The sequence below is a fragment of the Carex rostrata genome, chromosome 12 (assembly GCF_964058835.1).
Source record: "Carex rostrata chromosome 12, lpCarRost1.2, whole genome shotgun sequence".
Classification (NCBI taxonomy): Eukaryota; Viridiplantae; Streptophyta; class Magnoliopsida; order Poales; family Cyperaceae; genus Carex; species Carex rostrata.
This window is the reverse complement of record NC_135929.1, coordinates 12245834-12272951: the sequence shown is the minus strand read 5'-3', so window position 1 is coordinate 12272951 and position 27118 is coordinate 12245834. Positions and strand designations below refer to the sequence as shown.

The 27118-nt window shown below is 33.0% G+C and overlaps 3 protein-coding genes across 4 annotated transcripts in view; 2 read left to right on the top strand and 1 right to left on the bottom strand.

Annotated features, from left to right (window-relative positions):
- Positions 1-1768: 1768 nt before the first annotated feature.
- Positions 1769-3735, bottom strand: LOC144563382 (peroxidase 72-like). Its single transcript, XM_078312852.1, has 4 exons — positions 3458-3735; positions 3169-3360; positions 2896-3061; positions 1769-2366 (listed from the first exon to the last, which is right to left on the bottom strand). Exons 1-4 carry the CDS (start codon positions 3692-3694, stop codon positions 1951-1953), a joined length of 1011 nt encoding a protein of 336 aa, XP_078168978.1. The 5' UTR covers positions 3695-3735; the 3' UTR covers positions 1769-1950.
- Positions 3736-6828: 3093 nt separating this feature from the next.
- Positions 6829-27118, top strand: part of LOC144562918 (26S proteasome regulatory subunit 10B homolog A) — a 32770-nt gene continuing 12480 nt past the window's right edge. The window contains exons 1-10 of one of the 2 annotated variants that reach the window (XM_078312283.1): positions 6829-7079; positions 7414-7533; positions 7885-8021; positions 8133-8294; positions 8515-8601; positions 8694-8780; positions 8948-9085; positions 9416-9607; positions 10025-10123; positions 10553-10803. In XM_078312283.1, the coding sequence (XP_078168409.1) occupies positions 6965-7079; positions 7414-7533; positions 7885-8021; positions 8133-8294; positions 8515-8601; positions 8694-8780; positions 8948-9085; positions 9416-9607; positions 10025-10123; positions 10553-10627 (1212 nt within the window). In that variant the 5' untranslated portion in view covers positions 6829-6964 and the 3' untranslated portion in view covers positions 10628-10803. Of the gene's footprint in view, positions 7080-7413; positions 7534-7884; positions 8022-8132; positions 8295-8514; positions 8602-8693; positions 8781-8947; positions 9086-9415; positions 9608-10024; positions 10124-10552; positions 10804-27118 lie in introns of those variants that run through there. The other variant, XM_078312285.1, reaches the window with a different exon arrangement.
- Positions 16146-22570, top strand: LOC144563673 (putative disease resistance protein RGA3). Its single transcript, XM_078313146.1, has 3 exons — positions 16146-17199; positions 19083-21256; positions 21888-22570. Exons 1-2 carry the CDS (start codon positions 16150-16152, stop codon positions 21183-21185), a joined length of 3153 nt encoding a protein of 1050 aa, XP_078169272.1. The 5' UTR covers positions 16146-16149; the 3' UTR covers positions 21186-21256; positions 21888-22570.

Genomic DNA, 27118 nt, shown 5'->3' with positions numbered 1-27118 from the left:
ATAGTAAAAAAAAATGTAAAAGATGTAAAATTTAGTCAGCAAGTAGTTTTAATAGACCAATATGTACTATGATAGTATCATACCCACAGTCTATTATTATATTTGTACTAACATTTAAGATAAACAATTAAAAGAATAGAATTTTGAAATGAACTTGTAGAATTAATTTACATATGAAGCTAAGAAGCTAGTAAAGATTCACAAGAAACATTCATGTGTCCAAGTTAACTAAATCGTGAGGCAGATCAGGGGGCGCGCACTGTTCATCGCTGACGTCACTTAATTTGCATCCAAAATTAAGGTTTTATAATTAGATGACGAAAGTCTCAAAGCATCTGATTCAAGATAAAAAGATAAAGTAGTAGCTAGGATTATATAAGTCAAATCATGATTTTAACGAGTCAGACCTTCAGGTTGGATCGGATCGGATCAAAGATTGTAATCTCTTAATACATACATCTCTTCAAATATTTTGACTATTCAGATTATGCACATTATAGTCAAGTTATTGGGTCCGGATCCCTTAAAGTAACTCAAATTTTGAGTTTGGATCCAAACCCGAACTCCAAGTTTCTGAGGAGATGAGGAGTTGTAGGCAAAACACCTTCAATGCAATAATCATAGTCTATGTAGGAATACCATAACAAGAATTACGTGGTTAATGTTGAGGAAAAAGATATATTCTGACGATTGATAATTTGAAGAGAAGAGGCTGGTGAGTACCGAGTATATTCTATATGTGTAAAAGTTCACAGGAATCGGTGCGTTATTTGTTCATTGAGTGCAGTTATGTGCAAAGACAAACAGACTTCAAATTGTCTACATGCCAGTACGTGCAAACACAAGAATATTGCGAAGCAATCATGCACTAACTCACAGCACCAGCACCAGCAGGTCAGAAGAAGAAGAATATTTACAGATAAATGCGAATTGGTGCAAAGATTAAAAGAAGAAATTAATCGAGAATGATGTTTGAAGGATGCAGCTTTTTGTAATTTTTACTTGTTACAGCCTTACAGGGTCTTTTTTTACTTGAATTGGTCTCTGTGTTTAGTTGGCTAGGAGATGCTGCTAGTTTTCTTTACTTTGTTTTGCTGTTGCATATGCAAGTGGATATTATCTTGATGCCTTACTTTTGTATGTATGTTCTTATTTCATTTTGTTAGCTAATGTAGAGGTTACCAATGTAATGGTGCCAAGGTAAAAAAATGTTGTAATATGGTTTTTGTTTAGTAATGAAAATCGGTGGGCATACCTACTTCTCACAAAAAAAAAAAAAAAAAAATTAATCGAGAATAAGCAAGCTGGTTTTTACATAAATAGCAGAAAACAGTACTTCTGGTACAGTACAGTGTTTTCTGGTATGGAAAAGTACTTTATGGTTACGGAACAGTGTTTTCTGGTAGTTTCATTTTATTATTTTAGTTTAATTTTGTTGCTTTGTGTCTCTTATAAATGAAAAAGGGATTTGAGGGCTTGACCCTCATCTTTCATTCAAAAAATAATTATCTTTGAAAAAAAAAAGGTGTAGTTCATTCATCAGAATTTGATTTGGATATACAAAAATATTGAGGAGCCAATAGGCAATGATGATATTATTTTTTTCCAGAGAGATGTGAGTTTGATTTTTGACATTTTGATTTAAATTTTTTAAACGCATTTCAAACTGGTTTTTCTCATTTGAAAGTTGAAGAAGAGAAGAGCAAATTCTTACAAAATTAAAGAAACAAAAATTTAATGTACTGATGCTTCTTTCTAAAAGCCAATATGAAAAACAAATGCTCTTATTTAATTAACTCAAGGTTACAAGAAGCCACCCAAATAAATCAACAAAGAAAAACCAAACCATAGTTAATTAATACAAAGTCATATAAAATATTCCCTTTTTCACCCACACAAACAGAATTAATTATTATACATTTTTCTCTTCAATTAATTTCTCCTTAATTATTAATGGTTGTTGATCTTTCTGCAGTTCATCCTGATCTCACCCATGAAACCAGTAAGAGGTGATATATTCCCCATTTTGACCATGGATTTCGCGAATTGCTCAAAGAACAGCTCGTTATTCTCGGCATATAACTTCACAAGATTCATCGTCGGTACGCTCTGCGTGAATAGCACCTCGTCAGAGTTCAAAATGCCATTGTAGGCGATTAGGTTCTTGAAGTATTGGTTGTCAAATTTAAATGGGGTGATCAAATCTAAGAAAAAGAGATTTTGGTCTCCACCGGAGATGGGGCACTTGGTTCGTAACCCGGCAGCATAAGTCGGGTTTAAGGAGTAATCAGGAGCTCCATTTCCTGATTGGTTGTAAAGCCTTTGTCGGAAACTCGTGCACCGTGTATCACCAATGGTATGACCTCCTAAATTCATATCAAATTAAGGAATTGTGAATATGATGTGTTTAATTTTATTTTTCCAATATATATATATATATATATAGAGTTAGGCTGGGGTGCTATGGATAGCATAGTGGCCTTCCGTGCTACGGCTCAATATTCGAGTTTTCAAAATCCAAACGGTCGATCCGAACCGTTCATCTTATTCTCCATATTAATATCTGCTTGGAGACAAAATTTTATAATTTTCTGAATTTTTTTACTATTTATTAAGCCACTTTGAAAATCGCTAATCCAACGGTTTTACTGTTTTGTGCAGCCACCGTTGGATCAACAATTTTGTAAAATACTTAATAAATAGTAAAAAAATTCAGAAAAATGTAAAATTTGATCTCCAAGCAGATATTAATATGGAGAATAAGATGAACGGTTCGGATCGACCGTTTGGATTTTGAAAACTCGAATATTGAGCCGTAGCATAGAGGCCTCTATGCTATCCATAGCACCCCAGCCTAACTCATATATATATATATATAATGAAAGTAAAAGGTACCTGAGAGAGCAACAAGATCAACAATGTCAAGGCCTTGGAGCTTGAATTTGGTGATAATGGTGGGAAGAGTGTCGTTGGGGGCAGGAAGGTTATTATTGGAACCTTGTACGCTTGCACCGAAAGAGTCCCTCCTGCCAAGTGGGACCTCAAAGCTGGGCCCACCAGTCTATTTTTCACATTTTTTTCATCGATTAATTGATTAATTAATAATACAGGTATATCGATCCTAAACATATATGCATACAGAATTGAAGATGAAACTTGACAACGTACCAAGACAACTGAATCTCGAGAAGCGAGGGTAACAATGTCAGCACAGGAAACTGTATGGGGGCATTCCTTCTCGAGTGCAAACTTGATCTCATCGATGACCTCGAATCCTCTAAGAGAATCCTTGTTGGGGTTTGATCGTTTCTCGCTTACAATGGTACCACTGGTATCTAGCAGGACTGATGCATCACAACCCTTCAAAGCAAATATAATCGAAGCGGTTAAATCAATGCGCATGTGGTCCATTAATTTACGTATTGCTTTCATTTATACCTATCATATTTTAGTTTACCTTAACAAAGCAATCATGGAAATGGAGGCGAAGCAAAGAAGCGGCCATGCGGGGATCCTTAGCATACGCCTTTGCAACAATAGATTTTACAATAGCTTGAGCTTGTGGGCATGTATGGTCATAGAATTGTGGAAAGAGGTAGACTCCACCAGAGCTGATGCCAAAACAAAAAGAAAAAAGAGCACAATGTGTTGTGATCCCTAAGAGAATGTTGAACAAGCTCCTTGTAAATGCCATATTAAATTGCTACAATTGATTGATGGTAAGGTATGTGTTGTGTTGTGTTGTATGTTTGCATGGATAAGTTGTTTAGTATTTTTATAGGAAAAAAGAAAAGAAAAAAAGTAAGCATTAGGTTAGTATCATGTCCATTTCAGAATGGCTTTATCATTAATTATCTGTTAAATTACCTAGGCTTGCTTTTTTTTTAATCTGTAGAATTTAAAAATAATAATTTAAATTTATGACATTTAATATGAAAAATCTCAAAACATAGCACAAATGTTATTAATGGCAGCAATTCAAATGAATTTCTAAATAATTGTCTACTATTATTTACAAATTAAAGCCTCTAAAATTTCTAAACTTTTATATCTCTGAAATTAATTTTAGAATTTCTAAATAGACCACGTGGTGATTAGAAATAATTTGAGCGAATTATTTGGCTAGCGTGACTATTAGAAACAGTTTCTTAATAAGAATTTTTGCCGAATAGTTACTAAATAAGAAATTGAAATACATCTCTAAAATTAAAATTAAAATCGCCACATCAGATTAGAAATTTAAAAAATTTCTGAAATGAAGATGGTCATCAATGAACAAACATTTCACCTCTAGAGAAACATTGTCATTGAAAACGTTTCACAACGTTGCTTCAATTTTTTAAGTAATATTTGATTTAGTGACATCAGTGTTTGTCTATATGCTATTTTTTTGAAATTTGTTGATTTAATGTTATGTTTTAAACAAAAAATGCTACGGATAAAAAAAGAAATTTGATATATATATGTGGAATCACTGGAGTTGTTTGATAATATAGATATATATTGCTGGAATGAAATGTGACCGATTTTTTTTATTTATATCCAAAATAAAATATAAATTTAAAAAACTAACCAACTAGCTAATGAAATTGCAAAACTATCCAAACCGGTTAACCATTAACCGGACTCAAATCAAATTTCCGGTTATTGGTTTCCCGGATCCATTGAAATAGTCCGGTTAACCATTAACCGGAAATTTGATTTGAGTCCGGTTAATGGTTAACCGGATTTGTGAATTTTCCTTTTTTTTTTTTTTGTATTAAAATATTAGAAATGTTGAATATATTTCTTTGAAAATAAATGGAATACAATATAATTTGATTTATTAGAAAGACTGCAACTAATAACCCGGATCAATATTTTTCAGGCCGGATTTTTCGCGGATGTACGAAAAATTAATATATTTCTTTATGTGCTATTGGAAAAAAATAAAAATGCTTAGATTCTGAGTTATTGATCTCGGTTCAAAAGTCACTTCTATGCAATCTAGAAAATATTGTGATCCTTCTAGGACATTTAATTTATGAAAAGTTGTTTCTATTTTTGAAAAAAAAACAAAAACTTTAATTTATTTAATAATTGTTTTTAAAAAGAATTCTCAAAATAGATACAACTTTTTATAAATTAAATGTCCTAGAAGGATCACAATATTTTCTAGATTGCATAGAAGTGACTTTTGAACCGGGATCAATAACTCAGAATCTAAGCATTTTTATTTTTTTCCCATAGCACATAAAGAAATATATTAATTTTTCGTACAGCCGCGAAAAATCCGGCCTGAAAAATATTGATCCGGATTATTAGTTGCAGTCTTTCTAATAAATCAAATTATATTGTATTCCATTTATTTTCAAAGAAATATATTCAACATTTCTAATATTTTAATACAAAAAAAAGAAAAAAAAAAGGAAAATTCACAAATCCGGTTAACCATTAATCGGACTCAAATCAAATTTCCGGTTAATGGTTAACCGGACTATTTCAATGGATCCGGGAAACCAATAACCGGAAATTTGATTTGAGTCCGGTTAATGGTTAACCGGTTTGGATAGTTTTGCAATTTCATTAGCTAGTTGGTTAGTTTTTTAAATTTATATTTTATTTTGGATATAAATAAAAAAATCGGGAAATGTGATATATATGTGGATATATGAGAAAGAAAAGTTTGTTGAGAGTTGGTAATGGTTGGATATCCTTTTAGGTTTTTTCTTCCTTCTTCTCCGACCATAAAATATATATAACTAACTAAAAGTGAAAAGCAAGTACAACCTAAGCAATTAGAATTCGCTTTAGGGGTTTGTGATAATTAGGGGACCTAACTATTATCTTTTTCATAGGCCAAAAAAGCTATTCATTGATTTTGATTTTGATTTTGATTTTGATTTTTGAGGCTAATCTACGCATCTTGGTTTGTTTCAACACTTTTGTCAGCTAATTTTACGTAAAACCTCAACATCTCACATTTATATCTTTGCCACCAAAATGTTTTAATATCAACACCTCTTACACTGTTAGACATTAAAATTCACTGGCACTTAATCGACACGGTACCAGAAAATTATTATACCAGAACTAAATTTTATAAAATATATATATATAATATATACCAAGATATATTTTAGAGCGACCCATATTTTTTGTTTTAATTACAAAAATATTTCATTAACAAAGAGATAAACTAATTAATTTTATTAAAAATAACATAAATTACACAAGTAAAATTTACAACTTTTACATTACAATATTCATTTATTCTTTTTACAAGTATATATGTCTTTCAAGTAAACATATGTATATATATGATTCAGATGTTAGGTATAGTGGCGCTTGCTAGGTAGATGTTTTTTACTTTTTACCTTCCATGGTAAAGACAATAAAAAGAAAAAGAGAGAGAGAGAGAGATAATTTTTTTTTTTCTTATTTTGTGATTTGTAAATTGATTTCTTGTGAGTAGGTTGGTGTAGAAAAAGCACATGCATGAATGCGTAGCAGAAATACTGGTACAGACAGCAGGGTCAACACATCTTTGCTTCTACTTCACTTAGAAAAAAAGAAACCCAATATTAATATTGTACTACCATTTCATACATGTTGTCATGACCTCATTTGTAAATTGGAACGTTAATAATTAATTTGGATGGTGTTAATTAAATGCAACGAAGCAATGTATGACTAATGACTATGCACCTTCCACTTACGTTTGGGCTCGGCCCGTTATTTAAATGGATCAAAATCAACATGGGCCGGTACAGAGAAAAGTAGTAGTATTTAATATATCCAGATAAAGGCCCAAGAGATAGATATTTTGGGCCGGATCGATAAGCCCAATACATCGGCAGCTAATAAACCGAGAACCTTGCTTTGGCAACAAGCTTGCAAACCTCGCCATTATACCCAATCTCTCTCTCTCTCTCTCTGCGTTCTCGGATCGAATTGAAGCGCGTAGTAACGAAGTAGAAAAAGGATGAGCAGCGCCGGAGAGGGTGGAGACGAAGCGGCGTTGAAGCGGAGGACCGCCGTCAACGAGTACCGCAAGAAGCTGCTTCAGCACAAGGAGCTCGATTCCCGCCTCCGCACTGGTAAAACGTCCCTCCCTCTTGATTTAGTTGCTCTTTGAAAGGAGATCTATGGTTGTTTCTTGTAGTTAATCGGTTAGGTTGAAGAAATGCTGGGATCGGGGTTGATTAGAGGTCTTTGTTGCTTCAGTTTTTTATGTTAATTCGTGAAGACTGGGAAAAGCATTTCCTTAGTGAAAACTGTGTTTTCAGCCTAACAATTGTACCAGAAAGATAGTTGCAATTGTAGAAAAATTAGGATGAACTGAAAGTATTGTTGTTTACTTTTTAATTTTTTCCGCATTTTTTCATACACTCTTTGGATATTCTAACAATATGTTAAAACTGATAAATGCAGTCAGAGATAACTTGAGAGCCTCAAAGAAGGAATTTGCAAAGACAGAAGATGACCTCAAGTCTTTGCAGAGTGTTGGTCAAATAATTGGAGAGGTTCTTCGACCACTTGACAATGAGAGATGTGAGTCAAGGATATAAATGATTAATACCTTTTCCTCTTAGATTAGATATTCAGAAAAGGATTCCGTTCTTAGATTATTTATCCATTAACCTTTAAAAATTTGGAAATATGTGAGAATTTTTTTGGCTCTGAGCATGTGATGCATATACCTGAAATGGTCAAGTTATCTTGGTAGTTTGATTAACACGGGACATACAGACAATATTCCGAGACCTATACGGTACTTCTTTAGCATTTGGGTGATTTTGAACAAATCAACAGAGAGAAAAGCTGATTTTTCTAGGTTAAATGCTTTGCATAGGTGCATCTGAAAAGTTTCCTTGCTTTTTTTTTCTTCTCAAAATCACATAGTAATCGTAAAGGCAAGCAGCGGACCTAGGTATGTAGTGGGTTGCCGTAGCAAAGTGGATAGAGAAAAGCTGACAGCTGGGACACGTGTGGTTCTTGATATGACTACACTTACAATCATGAGAGCTTTGCCACGAGAGGTATATATTATTATATATACTTCGTATATTATTAACCTTGTTATTTCAATTTATTCCTAGTCATCATGGCAAATGTCCCAAGTTCAATGTTACATTTGATGAATTTTGTAGGTGGATCCTGTAGTATATAATATGTTGCATGAGGATCCAGGAAATGTGAGCTACTCAGCTGTAGGAGGTTTATCTGACCAGATTAGAGAACTTAGGGAGTCTATTGAATTGCCCTTGATGAATCCTGAGCTATTCCTTCGAGTTGGAATAAAGCCTCCGAAGGTAATGTTTTGTGCTGTTTCTCTTGTTTCTCAACTATAATATTTGCAGGCAGTTAGAATATAATACTCTCTCTTCATAAAAGTAACATAAATTCTCAATCCCTAGAATGAGCAATTAAGAGTGTGAACTGTATTTTACTTGTTTCGCACTTTAATTGCACTTTAATTGCAACATTAGGGGAATAATTTTGCATAGTCAATAATATGATTTCTGCTTACAGGGTGTGCTTCTCTACGGTCCACCAGGAACAGGAAAGACACTACTTGCAAGAGCTATTGCTAGCAATATTGATGCCAACTTTCTCAAGGTTAGATAGCTTATCCCTTTTGAATCTTTGAAGATATTTCTTTACTGGAGTTGTTGTATTCACTTTTATTGATGTTGCATTTCATTATATAGGTTGTATCAAGTGCTATCATCGACAAATATATTGGTGAAAGTGCAAGGTTGATTCGGGAAATGTTTAACTATGCTCGGGACCATCAGGTGACTTTGATTTATTATCTTTAGAAAATTAAATTCCAGACTTACATGGTCCAAAAAAAATTAAGAACATAATTAGGCCCTCCTTAGATGGGGGATTAATCACCTAACAAGACAGAAGAAATGATGTCGGTAGCTTGATCTAATACTAAGTTGGTTATTTCTTGTAGCCATGCATAATATTTATGGATGAAATAGATGCAATCGGCGGCCGTCGATTCAGTGAGGGCACCAGTGCTGACCGTGAGATCCAGCGTACCCTTATGGAGCTTCTGAATCAGCTTGATGGTTTCGATGAACTCGGCAAGGTAATCAATTCTCTGGTTTACTATTACTTGCATTACTACCAGTCTACAAGAAATGGTCTCTTCCATAGTGTTTGCTAAACCAACAGTACAAATATTTCTATCAAGTCTGTCGGTCACTAAAGGCATTAGTGTTTCCTTTTAGAGAATTTCTGATATGTCTGAAAAACAAGTGTCAGATCTGTTTTGTATTGAGATGAGGACTTATTTGGGGTTAGGCATTAACTTCTAACCAAGATACCACTTTGGGATGCCAATCCAGTATTCCAAAATCAGTGTTGAATGAAGGATATTATTGATAGTAGTGATTAATGCTTTGCTTTTGAATAACAGGTTAAGATGATAATGGCAACAAATCGACCTGATGTGCTTGACCCAGCACTGCTGAGGCCAGGTCGGCTGGACAGAAAGATAGAGATACCATTGCCTAATGAACAGGCTCGAATGGAGGTCCTGAAAATTCATGCGGCCAGTATTGCCAAGCATGGAGAGATTGACTATGAAGCTGTTGTAAAACTAGCTGAAGTATGTTTTTATTTTACTTTTATTTTCATCTTGAGGGGTTTCTGTGAATTAATATCAATCAGTTCTAATTTTATTTTGTTTAAAAAATGTCATAACTCTGTGAATATGAGAGTTATTGTGCATATGCCTTTCAGATAACCTACCAAAGCGAACAGTTTACATAAAAGATGTCAAACTGCTTCGACCTTCTTTTGTGTTTGTACCTCTAAAAAAATTAGGGGAAGGAGCAGTTTGGATATATATCTGAAGATATAAGGAGATTGGCATTTACTAGAATGCTTGTCATATTACATAATTTGGGTTGTATATTTACAAGTTAAACTGTTCTGACTTCAGATTGAGACTTTCCCCTTAAGGTTCTTCTGATATATATTATTTTGCTTTTTTTATTAATAAATGTTTTTTTAATAATTAAAGGGATTTAACGGGGCTGATCTGCGTAATGTGTGTACTGAGGCAGGCATGTCTGCCATCCGTGCAGAACGTGACTATGTAATCCATGAAGATTTTATGAAGGTAACAGATCTCTTTTGTATATTTCTCTTTTCAAGTGTAATATTATGTTAATGTTTTTTGATATGTCTTCATTTATTAATCTTTTTGGATCAATATCTTCATTTTTAAAGTCCCAATGATCTCCATATGAAAATGTACTTGTAGATCAAATTTTAAAATTTTCAGAATTTTTTTAATATCTGTTTAGATAGGTAGAAAATCACTACCTATCTAAAATTATAGTAAAAGAATTCTACAAAATGTGAAATGTAGTCTGCAAGTATATGTTCATATGAAAATTATGTTGAATGGTTCAGACTATTTGGACTTTGAAAATTGAAATATTGATCCGTAATAATACGGACCAATATGCGCTATGCATATTACCATAGCCTCACTCTAATCATAAAGGATAATAGATCATTAACCTGACCTCTAATGTATATACAGGCTGTTAGGAAACTGAATGAAGCAAAGAAATTGGAATCCAGTGCACACTACAGTGCTGATTTTGGAAAGGATTAATTTTTATTTCCAAATGTTGTGAGTAATGCTTATGGGGAAACCTTTTTGTTCATCGTGTTCGTGCTTAATGAATTAGGTACCTTAATGTACTGTTAGAAACTGATATCAATGTACTGGCTTGGTCTCTCTCTCTCTCTCTTTTTTAAAAAATTTAATTATGTGCTTGTTATCTTCAATTTTTACTTCTCTATTAAAATCAGAATTATGTTGTTTCTTTCTAATTTCTTTCTTTTATATTAGAAAAGCAAAAAAAGTACATATTTCATGTTTGAGATTGCATAACAGCTAATGAATATTTCCTGTTTCATTTTTATAGCATATTAGCAAACAATAACGAACTACGGAAGATCGAGGTTGTAGAGAATTTATCGTATGGAGTTAGAATTAGAAGTCTCTACTGACACGATCAAGTACGCAAATTCTAGTTGGCGAAATATGGTTCTATGATAAATTATTCATATAAAATAAATGAGAAAGACAATAAACTGAATAACATATTTAAATAATTAAGATCCCTTCAATATTAAAATTTTTGAGGTTTTTTACCGCTTTGTTATTGTATTTTCCCGTTCAAACTTGGCCAAATCGTATTAAATGATAATGTTATTAAACTAAATTCTAAAGATGGTAATGACAACGACAACAGTAGCAATAATAATATCAAAATATATCATGTCCCTTCTGTTTAGACTTTCAGTATGATGTGTGACATGTGATAACTGATTAATTAAATAACTACAAGTTACAACCTAATTTTGTGCGTGCTACTGCTACCAGATAGTTTCAGGGTCAAATTGCAAAAAAAAATTGGTAGCAGGTGCAAAATAGCAACAACACACTCGGGCAACAATAATTTACTTATTTGTGGAAGCAACTGATTTTGGGCCGTATGGCCGCTTTAAGCCCAAACAAAACCCAGCTTAGCTGGCGGCTGCAATATAAACTCATAATTTTTCTCTACAGCCCTCATAATTTTCTTTATTTTTTCCCTATACCCCTTTGCAAAAGGTGAAAGAAAAAAAACAATTGCATTTTTGCCGAAAGACATATCTAAATGCCAAAACATCCCATCAAAATATTGCAAAACAACTTTTAAGGAGAAGTTCAATGATTTAAATTAAGAAAAACAAAAAATTATGGAGTCAGAACTCACCAAATACGTACCTTTTAATTAAAGAGTTATTGAATAAGAAGAAGAAAAGAGCAGAGAGAAATACCAGTCAAGTCATCATCCTTTTTTTAAATTTAAAAAAGAAGTTCAAATATCCAAGTCTACATTTTATTCTTCACTTGGCATCTCATCTAAACAAACACCTTCACTTCAGTATACTGATGACTCGAAATATATAAATATATATTTAGTTACTCTAATGCTACTATGTCGGATTACAAGCACATAATCCTACCACGTAGTAGTGTCGGGTGTCGATCCATAGGGATAGATCTAAGTTATTTAACAACGTTAACACTAGTCTAGGTCCTTTTGGAGTTTATTTGGTTAGTTCAATTGGATTTGTTTAGTAGCATGGATACTAAATTAAGTGTAAATAATAATAATAATAATAATAATAATAATAATAATAATAATAATAATAAAGGTACAGTTTGATTTTACAGTTTACTCTGACGAAGGTATAAATGGAGATGCTAATTGCTGTAAACCAAGTTTAGGGAGCCTCTAGGGTTTTGGACGAATTCCTTCTAATTAACTCAATACAATATTTATGGTACTCATGCATCCGGCCCTGCATACGGCACTGTCACTACTGCATCTGGCCCTGCATACGGCCTTCTTACCATATGCAGTATAGACCACCCCGCAAGGCAAAGCCGCATACCGGTAAATAATCCCCACGGATGCTTGGGTTCGGTTCTATGCGTATTTGAAAGGTTCTCTAACTCTAAGGTTGGCTTGTGGGAGACAATTCAGATTATCACATGATATAATATAATTAAACTACTCACACTAATCTAATCAATTATATTCCCTATTACTCGCTAAGTAATAACCCTAAACCCTATTCATTACAAGTAATGATCCAATACCATGTTGCTTAGGCGCTAGTACTTACATGTGTGTCACAAATGTTTGGAACACAAGGACGCAATGACTATGCAACCTCATAGCATATGGATTACAAATAACAAATAAATTCCTAATTAAACCTCGAGATGTTATCTAATCTATATCCTGCCAAGGGAGCCCACTGGGTTCGAACCCTAACCTTTGAACCGCGGCCAGGCCTCGTTAGCCGAAGTGTTTGTAGTACTTACTTGTATCCCTTCTCACATCGAGATACAATGACTTAACACCTATAAGTATGTGGAGGACACTGGACCATCTGTAGACAGAACTATGTATGCAAGGACATATTTCGATAACATTCTAAGTATAACGAAATCTCAAATAAACATAAAAAAAATATTATAGTAGAGAGCAATTAGAATTCATTACATCCTTCTCTAGAGGAGAGAAGCTTAGCTACTCAAAGCCATGACACAATAAAAGAAATAATAAAATAAAGACATAATCTAAAACCTAGATGCACCTCTTCCTTGGATGACTTCTTCTTCTTCTTCTGCGTTGGACTTCGATCGCCTTTTCTTCTCCACAACTTCAGAAATTATACGCAATACTCTGCTCTAAACTATGGACTTACACAACTAAAACATGCACACTAATTCCTACTACAATGGGGGTTTATATAGTCTTTCTTAAAGGAGTGGAGTCATGGAGATCATAGGTGATCATGGGTGCTAAGTATTGCATAAATGCTATATTTAAAGTATTAAAGATAGACTTCAAAGCGAGGCAAAGCCTACCACATCCGGAGATTCATCCTTCTAGAAGGTTGCTGTTCAATGACTGAGATTTAATCCAAACTAGACAGTCCACAGATCCAATCCGTGTGCCCCTGCGGCATAGGCATTTATACCGCATGCGGTATAGCCGAGACCGCAGGGCACTGTACTTAGCCGAATTTCAGTGAAGTTTGCCATGTTGCACGTTGTGCACTTCATGTGAGGTGTTTGCATACTCCACGTGATGTCCTATTTTGATGTTTCCTTCATAATTGACCCAAATACGACATTTTTGCTTCATTTTCGACCTAAATTTGCAACTTTCTCCAAAACTTGCCAAAATAGCTTAAAACACGTTTGCGATGAATAATTCGGAAAAATGGATACTTTGCATACGCTTTTTCATCATTTTTCGTACTAAAAAGTAGTGATTTTCGCTATATGTTTTAACGTTATCATATACAAGGATAATTATCTAAACTTTTAAGACTCTTGGGTAAAATAATTCAGCATAAATAATTTAATTGATTCCATAACAGCAGTCATCTTTAACGGAGATCCAGAACAGCACAAACAATCACAAAAAAACACAAAGGGATAAGAAATTAGAAACATAGTGTTATCAGGATCCTTTGTAATTATTCATGCTTCAACCTGCTGTTCACTGGAGCACAGATATAAATGTAAAGGCTTGCACTAGTAAAGATACATACATTGACACCACATACAGAGAGAGAGAGAGAGAGAGAGAGAATTTGCAATCAATCAGGTACCTGGGAGGATACAGATATTAAGTTTAAGGGGAATTTCAAGTATACCCCTCAAAAACAAATCATGTACAATGGTGTAAAGGTATTGACAGACCAGTTTTGGCTTCATACAACGCATCAATCATATACAATTAATGCCATACTCTTGGAAAGAATATCAAGTCCCGATCACCTTTGCATGTGACAACCATATGTATATTTTTTATCAGGCTCCACCAGAAACAGTTTCTTCGATCTCCATTCTTATACTTATATTATCATCGGGCCTTTGCAACAGTAAATTTAATGTAACTTCTCAAAAAACCAAAAAAGAATGTACAAGAAAATATTTTGTATAAGAAAATTTAATCAACATTTTATTAAATTGAATTAAAAGGGTAATTAACTAAAAAATTTAAGACAAAAAAAAGCCATTGACAAATTTACCAGCGAAGGAAGAGTGATTTAGAAATAAAAATGAGCATATTAAAATAAAATAGAAAAAGAAAACCATTAACCGAAACAGCAATTCAAATATAGAAGGGTAACAGTGAGCAGTAAAGGCAAAATTATAAATTAAAGAATTACAACAGAAGTGAACAGCAAAAGCAAAATTATAGCTTAGTGGTAATGAGAACATATATAGAGAAATTACCAAAATGCTTCCTTTCCTAATATGCGTGCATTAAAATGTATCATTGGCATCCTAGAAGTCAAATGTAGAAAGCAGTAATTAAGAAAATCTTGTGCTAGACCAATACAAAAGTTATCTAAAAAGGGATAAAGATGTTCGTCACAGCTTGAAAAAAAAAAAAAAAAAATCATTTAAAATAAGAAACAATATCAAGAAAAAGGAAAGGGATTCAATAAAACCAAGAAGCATATACTAAGTGTTGTGAAGACCCTCAGCAAGCTTCATAATTTATTTAAACATGTTGTTCTCTGCGGCGCATATAAATATGTACATGGTTAACTTTGCAGCAAACTGTTATCACTTCTGTTGCAGCAAATGTGTACTCCAACAGTGACATTTGGATATATACATATGTAAGTGTCAGAAGTAGAGAAATGACACATTTGTTCTCGAAAACCGACCAATTAGAAAACTGACAATTTCATGTATGATATTATGAATTTTAGAGGGAAAAATACGTAATTTTGAAGTTTTTGAGGGATATGCATGAATTTCTCCCAAATTTATATGGAGTGAGGCTATGGTACTTTGCAAAGCACGGAACGGTTTGTGCTATGGATTAATATCTCCGTTTAAAAAGTCCAAATAATCGATCCGAACTGTTGAACATGATCTCCATATAAAAATGTACTTGGAGACCAAATTCAGTTAAGTTCACAAGAGACTTGATGAGCTTAAAAACACCCGAGTTCTACTCTATATACTCCACAACTTCATAATTTGGTGAGCTTAAGATTAAGGGTTGCCAATCAGCCCCTTAACCATAGTTCTTGTGGTATATCTTATCGGGGCTTCAACAACAAGAATGAGACACTTTTTGCGAGAATAAAAAAATGACTTTTTGCGACGGAGTACCATAATTGTTCTGCTTTTTCTATTTGCGACGGAGTACTGTCATAAATACATTTTTTCTCTCGCGAAAAGTGTCTACTCTGTTAACAGAGAACGATTCTATCACGTGTATTCACAACAAAAACAAATACAATGCATTTTTATTGGTTAAAAACAAATATAAAAAAAACAGTGCCCTTTCCTTGTCTTGCCATTATGCTTCATCTCTTTCGAATAAGAAAGCTTCAAATTTACAAAAAAGAAAAGGTAATCAAAAGAAAAAGGTACAACAGAAAGAATGGAATAAGTATTCTTTGATCCTAGCAAAAATATAAGGAAAGAATTAAATTGTGTTCTACAACCACATTCTCCAACTATCTCCATTCCAATCTCTCTTCCTCCTGACCACTATACCGGCAGCTCTCATTCAGAAAAAAAAAATGGCTATGATACTCGATGCTTTCCTGTCAAAGTTCGGCGAACTTCTTCTGCAAATGGTGCAGGCTGAGGTGGGCATGCTTCTGGGCATCCCTGGCCAGATCGAGAAGCTCAGCGAGACCGTTTGTGACATCCAATGCGTCCTTGCTGATGCTGAGAGGAAGCAAAGCAAGAGCAGTTCCATCGAGCGGTGGCTTATTCAGCTCAAGGATGTCATGTATGATGCTGATGACATCATTGACCTATGTCTAATGAAGGCAAAGGACCGCCTTGCTGGTTCCAGTTCCCATTCCTCATCAAATGCTCGTTGTGGCTGCCCTTTGCTATCCTACTTTCGGAACCCATTCTTTGCTCATAAGATTGGTTCCAAAATCAAAGATATCAATTCGAGGCTCGATGGGATTGCAAAGAGAAAGACTGATTTGGGTTTGATCGAATTCCAAATCTCTTCTGGACCTTCCGACCCAGTTCCCCGAGTGGATTCGATCATCACCCGCAAGACTGATCCCTTGGTTGTGCTAGATGATATTGTGGGTGAAAAGATTGAAGAAGACACTAAGATGCTAGTGAACTGGTTGACTGAAGAAGAGAAGAGTGCGGAAGAAATCATTCTGGTTCTAGCAATTGTGGGAATGGGTGGAATTGGAAAGACAACTCTAGCAAGTAAGATCTTCAATGATAGAAGGATTGAAGAAGAATTCCAGTTAAAAATTTGGGTTTGTGTCTCAAAGAAGGTGAAAGGAGTAGAATTATTGAAATCAGTGATTCGGGAGGTAGGAGGCGACCACGGTGGTGCACAAGAAAGAGCGGAGCTGGTGCCTATACTCAAGAGGCTCATCCATGGCAAAAAGTTTCTTCTTGTTCTCGATGATGTTTGGGAAGAGAGTCAAGCAGTGTGGAACAGTCTGTTGCGAGCTCCCATGAGAAGCGGAGCTCACGGGAGTAGGTTACTTGTCACTACACGAGATGAAAGAGTTGCAAACGAAATGAGGGCAACAAAATTACATCGGGTACATAAGTTATCTGATGAAGATGGGTGGTCCCTATTAATAAAACAGGTAATTTTTATTAATTGTTTAGCCTTGATTAGCTTTCCTACTTTGTCTAGATTATGATTTAATTATTGAGTTCTTAAACAAACTATTTGACAGTCGTATAACAAATACAAGCTTATTTAATCCTATCCAAACAATGGTGAATTTTTATCATTAAACAACAATAGATATAGTGCCTATGATTATTTGCCTTTATAATTGAATTTCAAATTAATGTCTCGCTAATGTGCAATTTTTAACAATTAATATATTCTTCAAAATATTTCGTATCTTTGCTTTTTAAACGTTTATTTAAATTTTTTGTCTACTACTTTTGGTGAGCAATAATTCCAGTCTTCGATATTAACTTTTGAGAATTTTCTATTTATAGAAATTATTATTAAATAATAAAGAGAAACAGAAATAGTGTTCCAGTTTATTGATAGCATAGATTGATTTGAAAAAAAAAAAATACAAACTTTGCAACTGATTTGTTTTGGGGTCCAAAGTGATTTTTTTTTTTCTGAAAGAGAGGCTGATACTTTTTTGAAATATAATTTTTGATTAATCTTTTTTAAACTAGAAAGAGTGCTGGAATATTTTTTGAAATAGTAGCTGAAATTTTTTTAAACCGAAAGAGTAGCTTGATTTTTTTCTAAAACAGAAAATACTTTGTTTCCGTGGAAAAAAAATCTGCTCCCCAGTTTGGATCCAATGTTTTTTTTTGTTATCCATCTATGCTATCAAAAAAGCCCAGCACATTTTCTTTTTTTCTTAATTATTTAATAGTAATATTTTCTATAAATAAAAAATTCTCATGTTGCATTGTAGTGCCATGCATTATATATACAATGATTTTTTTATTTTTAAAAATTACTATTAAATTATAAAGAGAAATTGAAAGAATACCAGAGCTTTTCTAAAGTATTTTTTTTTTTTTCTAATAGCCACATACAATCTCAGTTGCAATTCAGACTTAGGAAACATTAATCTTTTTGTTTCCCTATACAAAATACATATTTAAGTTTATATTTTATTATCACGAGTAATGCTATGGATATAGCATAGCATTGATATGGTCATTGACATCTCCATTTTATTTTATTTTTTAATTACAGAGAATGATATTAATATTTGGATAAATTTGTAATTTATAAAATAGTTCAGTATTTATAAAATAAAAGGATAAATGGAGGTATTATATTTGCATAAATATGTTTTTTTTTTTAATTTAGTTTTGTGATTTCTTTTCTTAAAGTTCATATAATCAATTATTCGTTTCGTATCCGTATTCGTAGATTATCCGCTCCGTATCCGTATCCATTTAAGGCAGATTTGATTTTGAGTTTTAACATCCGTTTACTATTCGTATTCGTATTCGTATCCGCTCATTGACAAATGGAAATAGATTTGGTATTAGCATCATCCGCTCCGTTTTCACCCCTAATATACATATATTCGAAAAATCTATAGTTTATGAAGATTTGAAATTAAGTTATCATAAACTTGTCAGTAACCCTCAATTTCACATTGAAGAAAAGATGCTCTATAGCTGCTTGCATTGCTTTCTAATTTGAGCACAAGAAAGAAATCGCTCCTGTTATAATTAGATTGTGTATTTTTATGTTTTTTGGAAGTACAAAATACTTAAAAGTTTCAACGAAAAGTAATTGAACTAAATATATCTCAATCTATACTTTTTGTATGTCCATTTTCAGTGAAAAATAATTGAACCAATGTATGTCATTAAATGAGTACTTTTTTCCATGTTTGGGCAATTAAAAAGTCGGTTTCGTATTTTATTCTTTTTAAATAAGTACCTTATATAGTTATACAGTGACGTACAAGATTACACCTTAATTATATGGTCCATCGAAGCTCCTAACTTTTAATTCATTCATTGACAGGTATTTCAAAATGAGAAGGAGAGTGAGATTCAAGAATTTAAGGATATTGGGTTGCAATTAGTTGAAAAATGTGATGGTTTGCCTCTTGCTATCAAAAGTATAGGTGGTGTGCTTTGCACAAAGTCAAAAACCATAGTCGAATGGCAAGCTGTTCTAAATAGCAATATGTGGTCAATTGTTAGGATGTCAGGTATCCACAATGCATTCCATTTGAGTTATGAGGATCTTTCATCACCTTTGAAGCAATGCTTCATCTTTTGTTCCCTCTTTCCAGAAGATTTTGGGTTTCGTAAAACAAATTTAATCTTTCAATGGCTAGCAGAAGGATTTTTGCCAGATACGGTAGATTTCTGGAAGTTGGGAAAAGAGTACTACAATGAGTTATTGGTACGAAATCTTTTGGAAGATACTGACATATTCTATGATCAAGGAGAATGCAAAATGCATGATCTTTTGTGGTCCTTTGCCCGCCAATTAGGAAAAGATGAGAACTGTGTATTGAGGGAGGGAGATGTTTTATTCAGGCCTGATGGTCCACTAAAAATACGACGGTTATCTATAGAAGGAAATAGGGTGAATACCGAATTATTCAAAAAGAAAAATGAGTTGAGAACATTATTGCTTCGCGATAAGTCTGAAATTTCTCTAGATTATTTGTGTAAAGCCTTTTCAAACCTCCGCCTCTTAGACCTTAGTTTCTCCAATTTCTCAAGCCTACCAGATTCTTTGTGTGACCTCATGCATCTAAGATACTTGGATGTCGGTGGTTCAAATATAAGAAATCTTCCTTATTCCATTGGAAAGCTCAAATATCTAGCATATTTGAACCTTACTGGTTGCGAAAGTTTGTCAGATGTCCCTCGTAGTATCACCAATCTACAAGAATTGAAATTCCTCGCTATTAGGAATTCAGGAGTCAGGGGAATCCCCGTAGGCCTAAATAAACTAGACAACCTCATTCAACTATTCGGATTCAGGCCAGACGAAAATAGTTTGGAAGGATTTAGTAGCCTAGACAGCATAGAAGCTCTATCAAAGCTAATTAGTCTCTCGTTATCCAGTTTAGAGAAAGTATCGGACAAGAACATAGCAAACATGGCAAACCTTCTAAACAAAGGTTGTTTACAAAGATTATGGTTATTTTACAGCACATTGAGTTCCGAAGAACAACTTTCCCAAACTAATGAAAAGAAGATGACAACTGAGGATGTTTTAAACGAGCTTTGTCCTCCACCTTCTCTAGAAATTGTTGAAATTGTAGGTTACTTTGGCAGCCACCTTCCTAATTGGCTAAATTTGAGGGCAAACCTTCCAAACTTGAGATATATTTGTATCAAAAATTGTGCATGCTTTGAGGAGCTTGCGTTGTTAGGCCAACTCTCGAATTTGGATTTTCTTCAAATAATAGGTGCATATTCAGTCGTGAGTGTGGGAGAAGAGTTATTGTGGGGACGCATCCAAAATAGAGATATAACAGCTACAAGTTGCCATGCCAATAAGTCCGCATTTCCCAAATTGGGGCAACTACACTTTATAGGGATGCCCAATTGGAAAGAGTGGCAGTGGAATAAGGGACAAGTAGCCATGCCTAAGCTGAAAAAATTATTTATTAGAGATTGTCCCCTATTGAGATCTCTTCCGGATGGTCTTTTGCATCATGCTACTTCCTTGGAGTACCTAGAGATTAAAGGTGCTAATAAGTTGATTACAATAGAAAACCTCCTATCAATCAAAGATATTCGTGTTGTTAGAAACCCAAACTTGGAGAGGATTTCAAATTTGCCCAGTATCTCATATATTCTAATCGAAGAATGCCCAAATCTAAAAGCTGTGGAGAACCTTAAAGCTTTACAGATGATGAATTTAATTGATTTTAACATGGAAATCCTACCAAATTATTTGAGGACGACAATGCCACAGAAGCTAAGAATCACGTGTAGTGAGGAGTTGCTGGTGAAGATTGTAAGTCAAGGAGAAAGTGGATCTGAGTGGAACAAATTCAAGCACATTCCCAAGGTGACTATCTACTCACCTCGTGAATCTTTCAGTGCTACTTACCAAAAGACACCATTTAGTTTCACCACCAATGTACGCACAAGCTAAGAGATTATGTGAGATGATGTGACATGCAACAAGGGTAGAAGCTTGATCTTGCCATTACTATTTTTGTTCAGGTATATTAATTCCTCCACTTTATCATACTAACTTCATATTATTTATCATATATTTTTTTTCTAATATCAGATCCTTTGCTTGATAAATTCACCGAATTCTTTATTCTCACATAAAGTATAGAATTTAAAATTTGTATTGGTCCGGTATATTAGTTTGTACCAATTTACAATGTGGCAATGTACCGCCAGTTTCATACATTTTAATTTCTCAGCGGTATTACGATGCATTTTCATTTCTTAGCGCTATTACCATAATTTCCAACTACACTTGAATTGTACAAATACAATGTACTTGAATTTTATAGACTTTACGCTCTTTCATAATGCAGCAAATACATGGATTTTAGTTTAGAATTTAACATGTAACTAGTCAATTTAGGCATTGAGCGGTACTCACTACTCAGCATGTAACAATGTTATTAGCACCATTTATTTATTTTCAAGTTTTCTAATGAGATGTGTCAGTAATATTAGGATTTATCGATTTTGAGTAATGCAGGTATCAAGTTTCATTAAACAAATAGACATACAGGACCAAGAAAGAACATTAAAGATAAATTTTGGATTTGATATATATATAACAGTTTAAGTACTAAAAATATAATTTTTATATTCTTTTTGTGCTTTGTAGATTTAGAAACAAAAGGCGTCCATGTTGAGATCTAGAACAGAGCAATGTTTGAAGGTAAAATAAATCATTCGGAAGGAGATTTTTGTAAAAGGTTGTTTTTATTTTATTTTTATATAATTTGGTTATGCTTGCTTTTTTTGGGTCATTTGTGAAGGGCGATGTTTCAATGGACATCGGATCAAATTCTATTCAATGCCTGGTTGGAGTCATTTGTTCCGTGTTAAGATTCACATGAACTTGATCTAAACGAATCTTGGAGTAGATCAAACCGATTCCTTTTGAATTTGGATTGATCTGGTATTTTATTTGGTACAAGTACAATGTGGCAATTATATATATTCTCAATTCCATAAGTTCCATAACTGAATTTAGTTTGTTAGCACTATCATATTCAAATGTTTGTACCTAGTTTTCAAGTACAAAACGCACCACCTATGCAAATGAATTAGTACCATAGCAGGACGGTCCTGAAGTGAACTCACTTTTTAAGTATATTATTATATTATTCTTCTGTGTTTTCTGACCCCTGTTTTCTTTCTAAAATAGCACCATATCACAATTATCTAATTCATAACATTCATACAATTAATATCTCTACAAGTAATACAAATTTTGTACTCGTGCATTCTGGTTTTTTAATTAATCAACCCATAAATGTTAAATAAATTAAAAACTATGGATTATTTTTTGAACAATTGATATATATATATATATATATATATATATATAGAGGTAGGCTAATATATATACAATCGATTGTTCTTGAGGTCCCGTACAACCAAGTCATTTTTCAATTTTTAAAGTCCAAATGATAGATCCAAACCGTTCATCTTGTTCTCCAAATTAATATGTGCTTGGAGACCAAATTTTACATTTTTTTGAATTTGTTTACTATTTATTAAGCCACTTTGAAAACCGCTGATCCAACGGTTTTACTGTTTTGTGCAGCCACCGTTGGATCAACAATTTTGTAAAATACTTAATAAATAGTAAAAAAATTCAGAAAAATGTAAAATTTGGTCTCCAAGCAGATATTAATATGGAGAATAAGATGAACGGTTCGGATCGACCGTTTGGATTTTGAAAACTTGAATATTGAGCCGTAGCATAGAGGCCTCTATGCTATCCATAGCACCCCAGCCTTACTCTATATATATATATTTTTTCAATTTGAATCCTTGCAATGCAACTATAACATGGATTATTTTGTATTAGAGGGTGTTGAGATAGTGCTTGAATTTTACTTATTTTATGTTTTTCACATCTTTCCTTTCATAATGCAGCAAATTCAAGGATTTTAGATTCGAATTCAACCAGTAACAAATAAATATAGGCATTAAGTGGTACACAATATGAGACAATGTTATTGGCACCATTTTTCTTTTCATGTGTTACATTGAGGTATGTCATTTAAATTGGGATTATCTAGAGAGCTATGTAATGCAGGTGTCAAGTTTCATTCAAAAAATAGAAATATAGGACGAAGAAAGAACAGAAAAGTTTAATTTTTGAAACAATCCTTAATTAGTTTGTGGATTTTAAGCAATATATATATATATATATATAGAGGAGGGATCAAGTTACAACACTTGAAAGTTACAACAAAGTTACAACATCATTTTTTTTCATTTTCAAAGTCCAAATCGTCGATCCAAACCGTTAGATATTCAATCTATATTAAAATGTGCTTGCAGACCAAATTTGACATTTTTTTAAATTTTTTTGCTATTTATTAAGATGGGTACAAAATCGCTGTTTTTATTAAAATTCTGCACCATTAAAAACAGCAATTTTGTACCCATCTTAATAAATAGCAAAAAAAATTCAAAAAATGTCAAATTTAGTCTGTAAGCACATTTTAATATAGATTGAATATCTAACGGTTTGGATCGACGATTTGGACTTTGAAAATGAAAAAAAATGATGTTGTAACTTTGTTGTAACTTTCAAGTGTTGTAACTTGATCCCTCCTCATATATATATATATATGAAAGTTTCTGTATTATAAAACTCATTGATATTTTCTTTTGGAGCTTTGCAGATTTAGAAACGAAAGACTTCAATGTTGAGATCTGAAAAAGAGAAGTGTTGAGGGTACAATAAACCATTGAGGAGTACTTTTTGTAATAGGATGTTAATTTTGTATTTATTTTTTTATTTGCTTTGCTTATGCTTGTTGTTTTGTGGCATTTTGATGGGTATCCAATCAAATTTGTCCGGTCAAAGTCATTTAATTCACATCAAGATTCGTATGAACTTGATCTACACGAATCTTATAGCAGATCAAACAAATCAAATTTGGTCTAATGCTCATTGGACACCCCTGATTTCTTGTCATGGGTTGTATATATATATTTTTCATTATTCTTTTGTGTTTGTTTGTGATGAAAGTTTAGTATGGTAAAAAAGTAAAAATAGTTGTAAATTTTCTGAACAAGATCTGGACTACTTATCCGGACGAGCAATATTATTTGTTTTTTTTATTAAAATTAATCCGTTATTATGGAACCTCCTTTGCATATCGTTGATGGTACAATTTAATTAGTAGATTTATTTTCTAACATTATTTAACGAATTTTGCTTTCCAAATAAAACTATAAAAGAAATAATATTTTTTAAATTAAATTTTTTTATAGAAATTTTAAAAAAAAATTTAAATGATTTCAAAATATTCACATAATAGTTACATGCAAAATATATGTAGTTCATGGTCATATTTATGATTTTTTAGATCCTAGCAAAATATATGTAGTTGATAGTCAGTAAGATTAAATTTGATGTGTGCTGTTTTTAAAGATAATTTAATTTATGTATTTCCAAACTGTGAACACACATATATGGCACTGTATACTAGTTGTAAAAGGAAGAGTGAGAGCACTGGAGAAAGAGAAACCAATGACATACATGTGTTTTTAGAGTAACTGGACTTATTCTTTCTTATGAAATGGAGTGAAATTAAGAAATTTCAAGCTATATATCCTCTTAAGTCTCAGGCGTCGCCTTGCCCTTCAGAGTTCAGAGTGGACCCCACGCGCCATCACAGATTCACAGTTCACATAATTAATGAATGCTTCATTTCCTCCGAATTACCGAGGCACTGGACTGGAGATATCAATTACCTCAGCTTTTAAAGGGAAGCTGGACTTGTCCGTTTTTTAGGAAACGGAGAAAATATTGCTCATTATTGACCGACTCGTCCCCTTCAGTTCAGAGTGGACTGCACTCACCCAACATCCGCATTAATCAGGATCTGTCTTTGAATTTGACATCTATAATCTAATCTAACGGTTCTGAATTTAGCTCGACAAGTGTTTCTATAACTATATATAACTATACATATATATATAGGAACCTGCTAGCATGCTACGCGTAGCATAGAGGGTCTCCGTGCAACGGCTCAATATTGGACTTTTCAAAATTCTAACAGTCGATCCGAACCATTAATCTTGTTCTCTATATTAATATGTATTTGGATACCAAATTTTATATTTTTAAAAAAAATTTTACTATTTTTTTAGATTTATTAAAAATCGTTATTTTTTTATGGTCAAGATTTGCTGAAAACAACGATTTTCAATAAATCTAAAAAAATAGTAAATTTTTTTTTAAAAATATAAAATTTGGTATCCAAATACATATTAATATGGAGAACAAGATGAACGGTTCGGATCGACCGTTAGAATTTTAAAAAGTCGAATATTGAGTCATTGCACGGAGGCCCTCTATGCTACGCATAGCATATTAGCATTTTCCTATAGAGTTGTGAAGTAAAACGCGTTTCTACTTCATGCCGTATTTTCATTTTGAAAATCCAAATGACCGATCCAAACCATTAGATGTGATCTCCATATTGAAATGTGCTTGGAGACCAAATTGTACATTTTTTGGAATTGTTTTTATTATTTATTAAGCAATTTTGAAAAATGCTGTGAACAGTACAAAACAGTAAAAAAATTTGGACCATCGGATCAACGATTTTCAAAATTTCTTAATAAAAATTCCAAAAAATATAAAATTTGGTCTCCAAGCACATTTCAATATGGAGATCATGTTGAGCGGTTCGGATCGGTCGTTTGAATTTTCAAATCGTAAAATATGAGTGTGAAGTAAAATAGTCGCTTTACTTCGCAACTCACCGTAGCCCATCTCTTTCCTATATATATATATATATATATATATATATATATATGAGTTAGGCTGGGGTGCTATGGATAGCATAGTGGCCTCTATGCTACGGCTCAATATTTGAGTTTTCAAAATCCAAACGGTCGATCCGAACCGTTCATCTTATTCTCCATATTAATATCTGCTTGGAGACCAAATTTTATAATTTTCTGAATTTTTTTACTATTTATTAAGCCACTTTGAAAATCGCTAATCCAACGGTTTTACTGTTTTGTGCAGCCACCATTGGATCAACAATTTTGTAAAATACTTAATAAATAGTAAAAAAATTCAAAAAAATGTAAAATTTGGTCTCCAAGCAGATATTAATATGGAGAATAAGATGAACGGTTCGGATCGACCGTTTGGATTTTGAAAACTCGAATATTGAGCCGTAGCATAGAGGCCTCTATGCTATCCATAGCACCCCAGCCTAACTCTATATATATATATATATATATATATATATATATATATATAGAGAGAGAGAGAGAGAGAGAAGTTGGCTACTCTACTTATATAAACGTATGAGTTTATATGGTTATAAGTCACTTTTTCATTTTCAAAATCTAAAATGTCGATCTGAACCGTTAGATGTGATCTCTATATTGAAATATGCTTGGAGACAAAATTTTACATTTTTTCTGAATTTTTTTACTATTTATTAAGCCACTTTGAAAATGGTTGATCCAACGGTGGCTTCTGATTTTGCTATTTTGTTAAGCCACCGTTGGATCGGCTATTTTCAAAGTGGCTGAACAAATAGTAAAAAAATTCCAAAAAAATGTAAAATTTAGTCTCCAAGCACATTTTAATATAGAGATGACATGTAACGGTTTGGATCGATCATTTAGACTTTAAAAATCAGAAAATGACTTAGTTATACAGGAAGCTAGAAACAATCAATTGTATATTAGCCTCTCTCTCTATCTATCTATCTATCTATATATATTGATCAATGAGTTTCACTAAAATCAAACTTATTTAAAGATTTACCTTTAATTGTAAAATACTAACCGTTCTAATTAATATATCGTCAAATAAAGTTTACAACATTTCAAAATGGA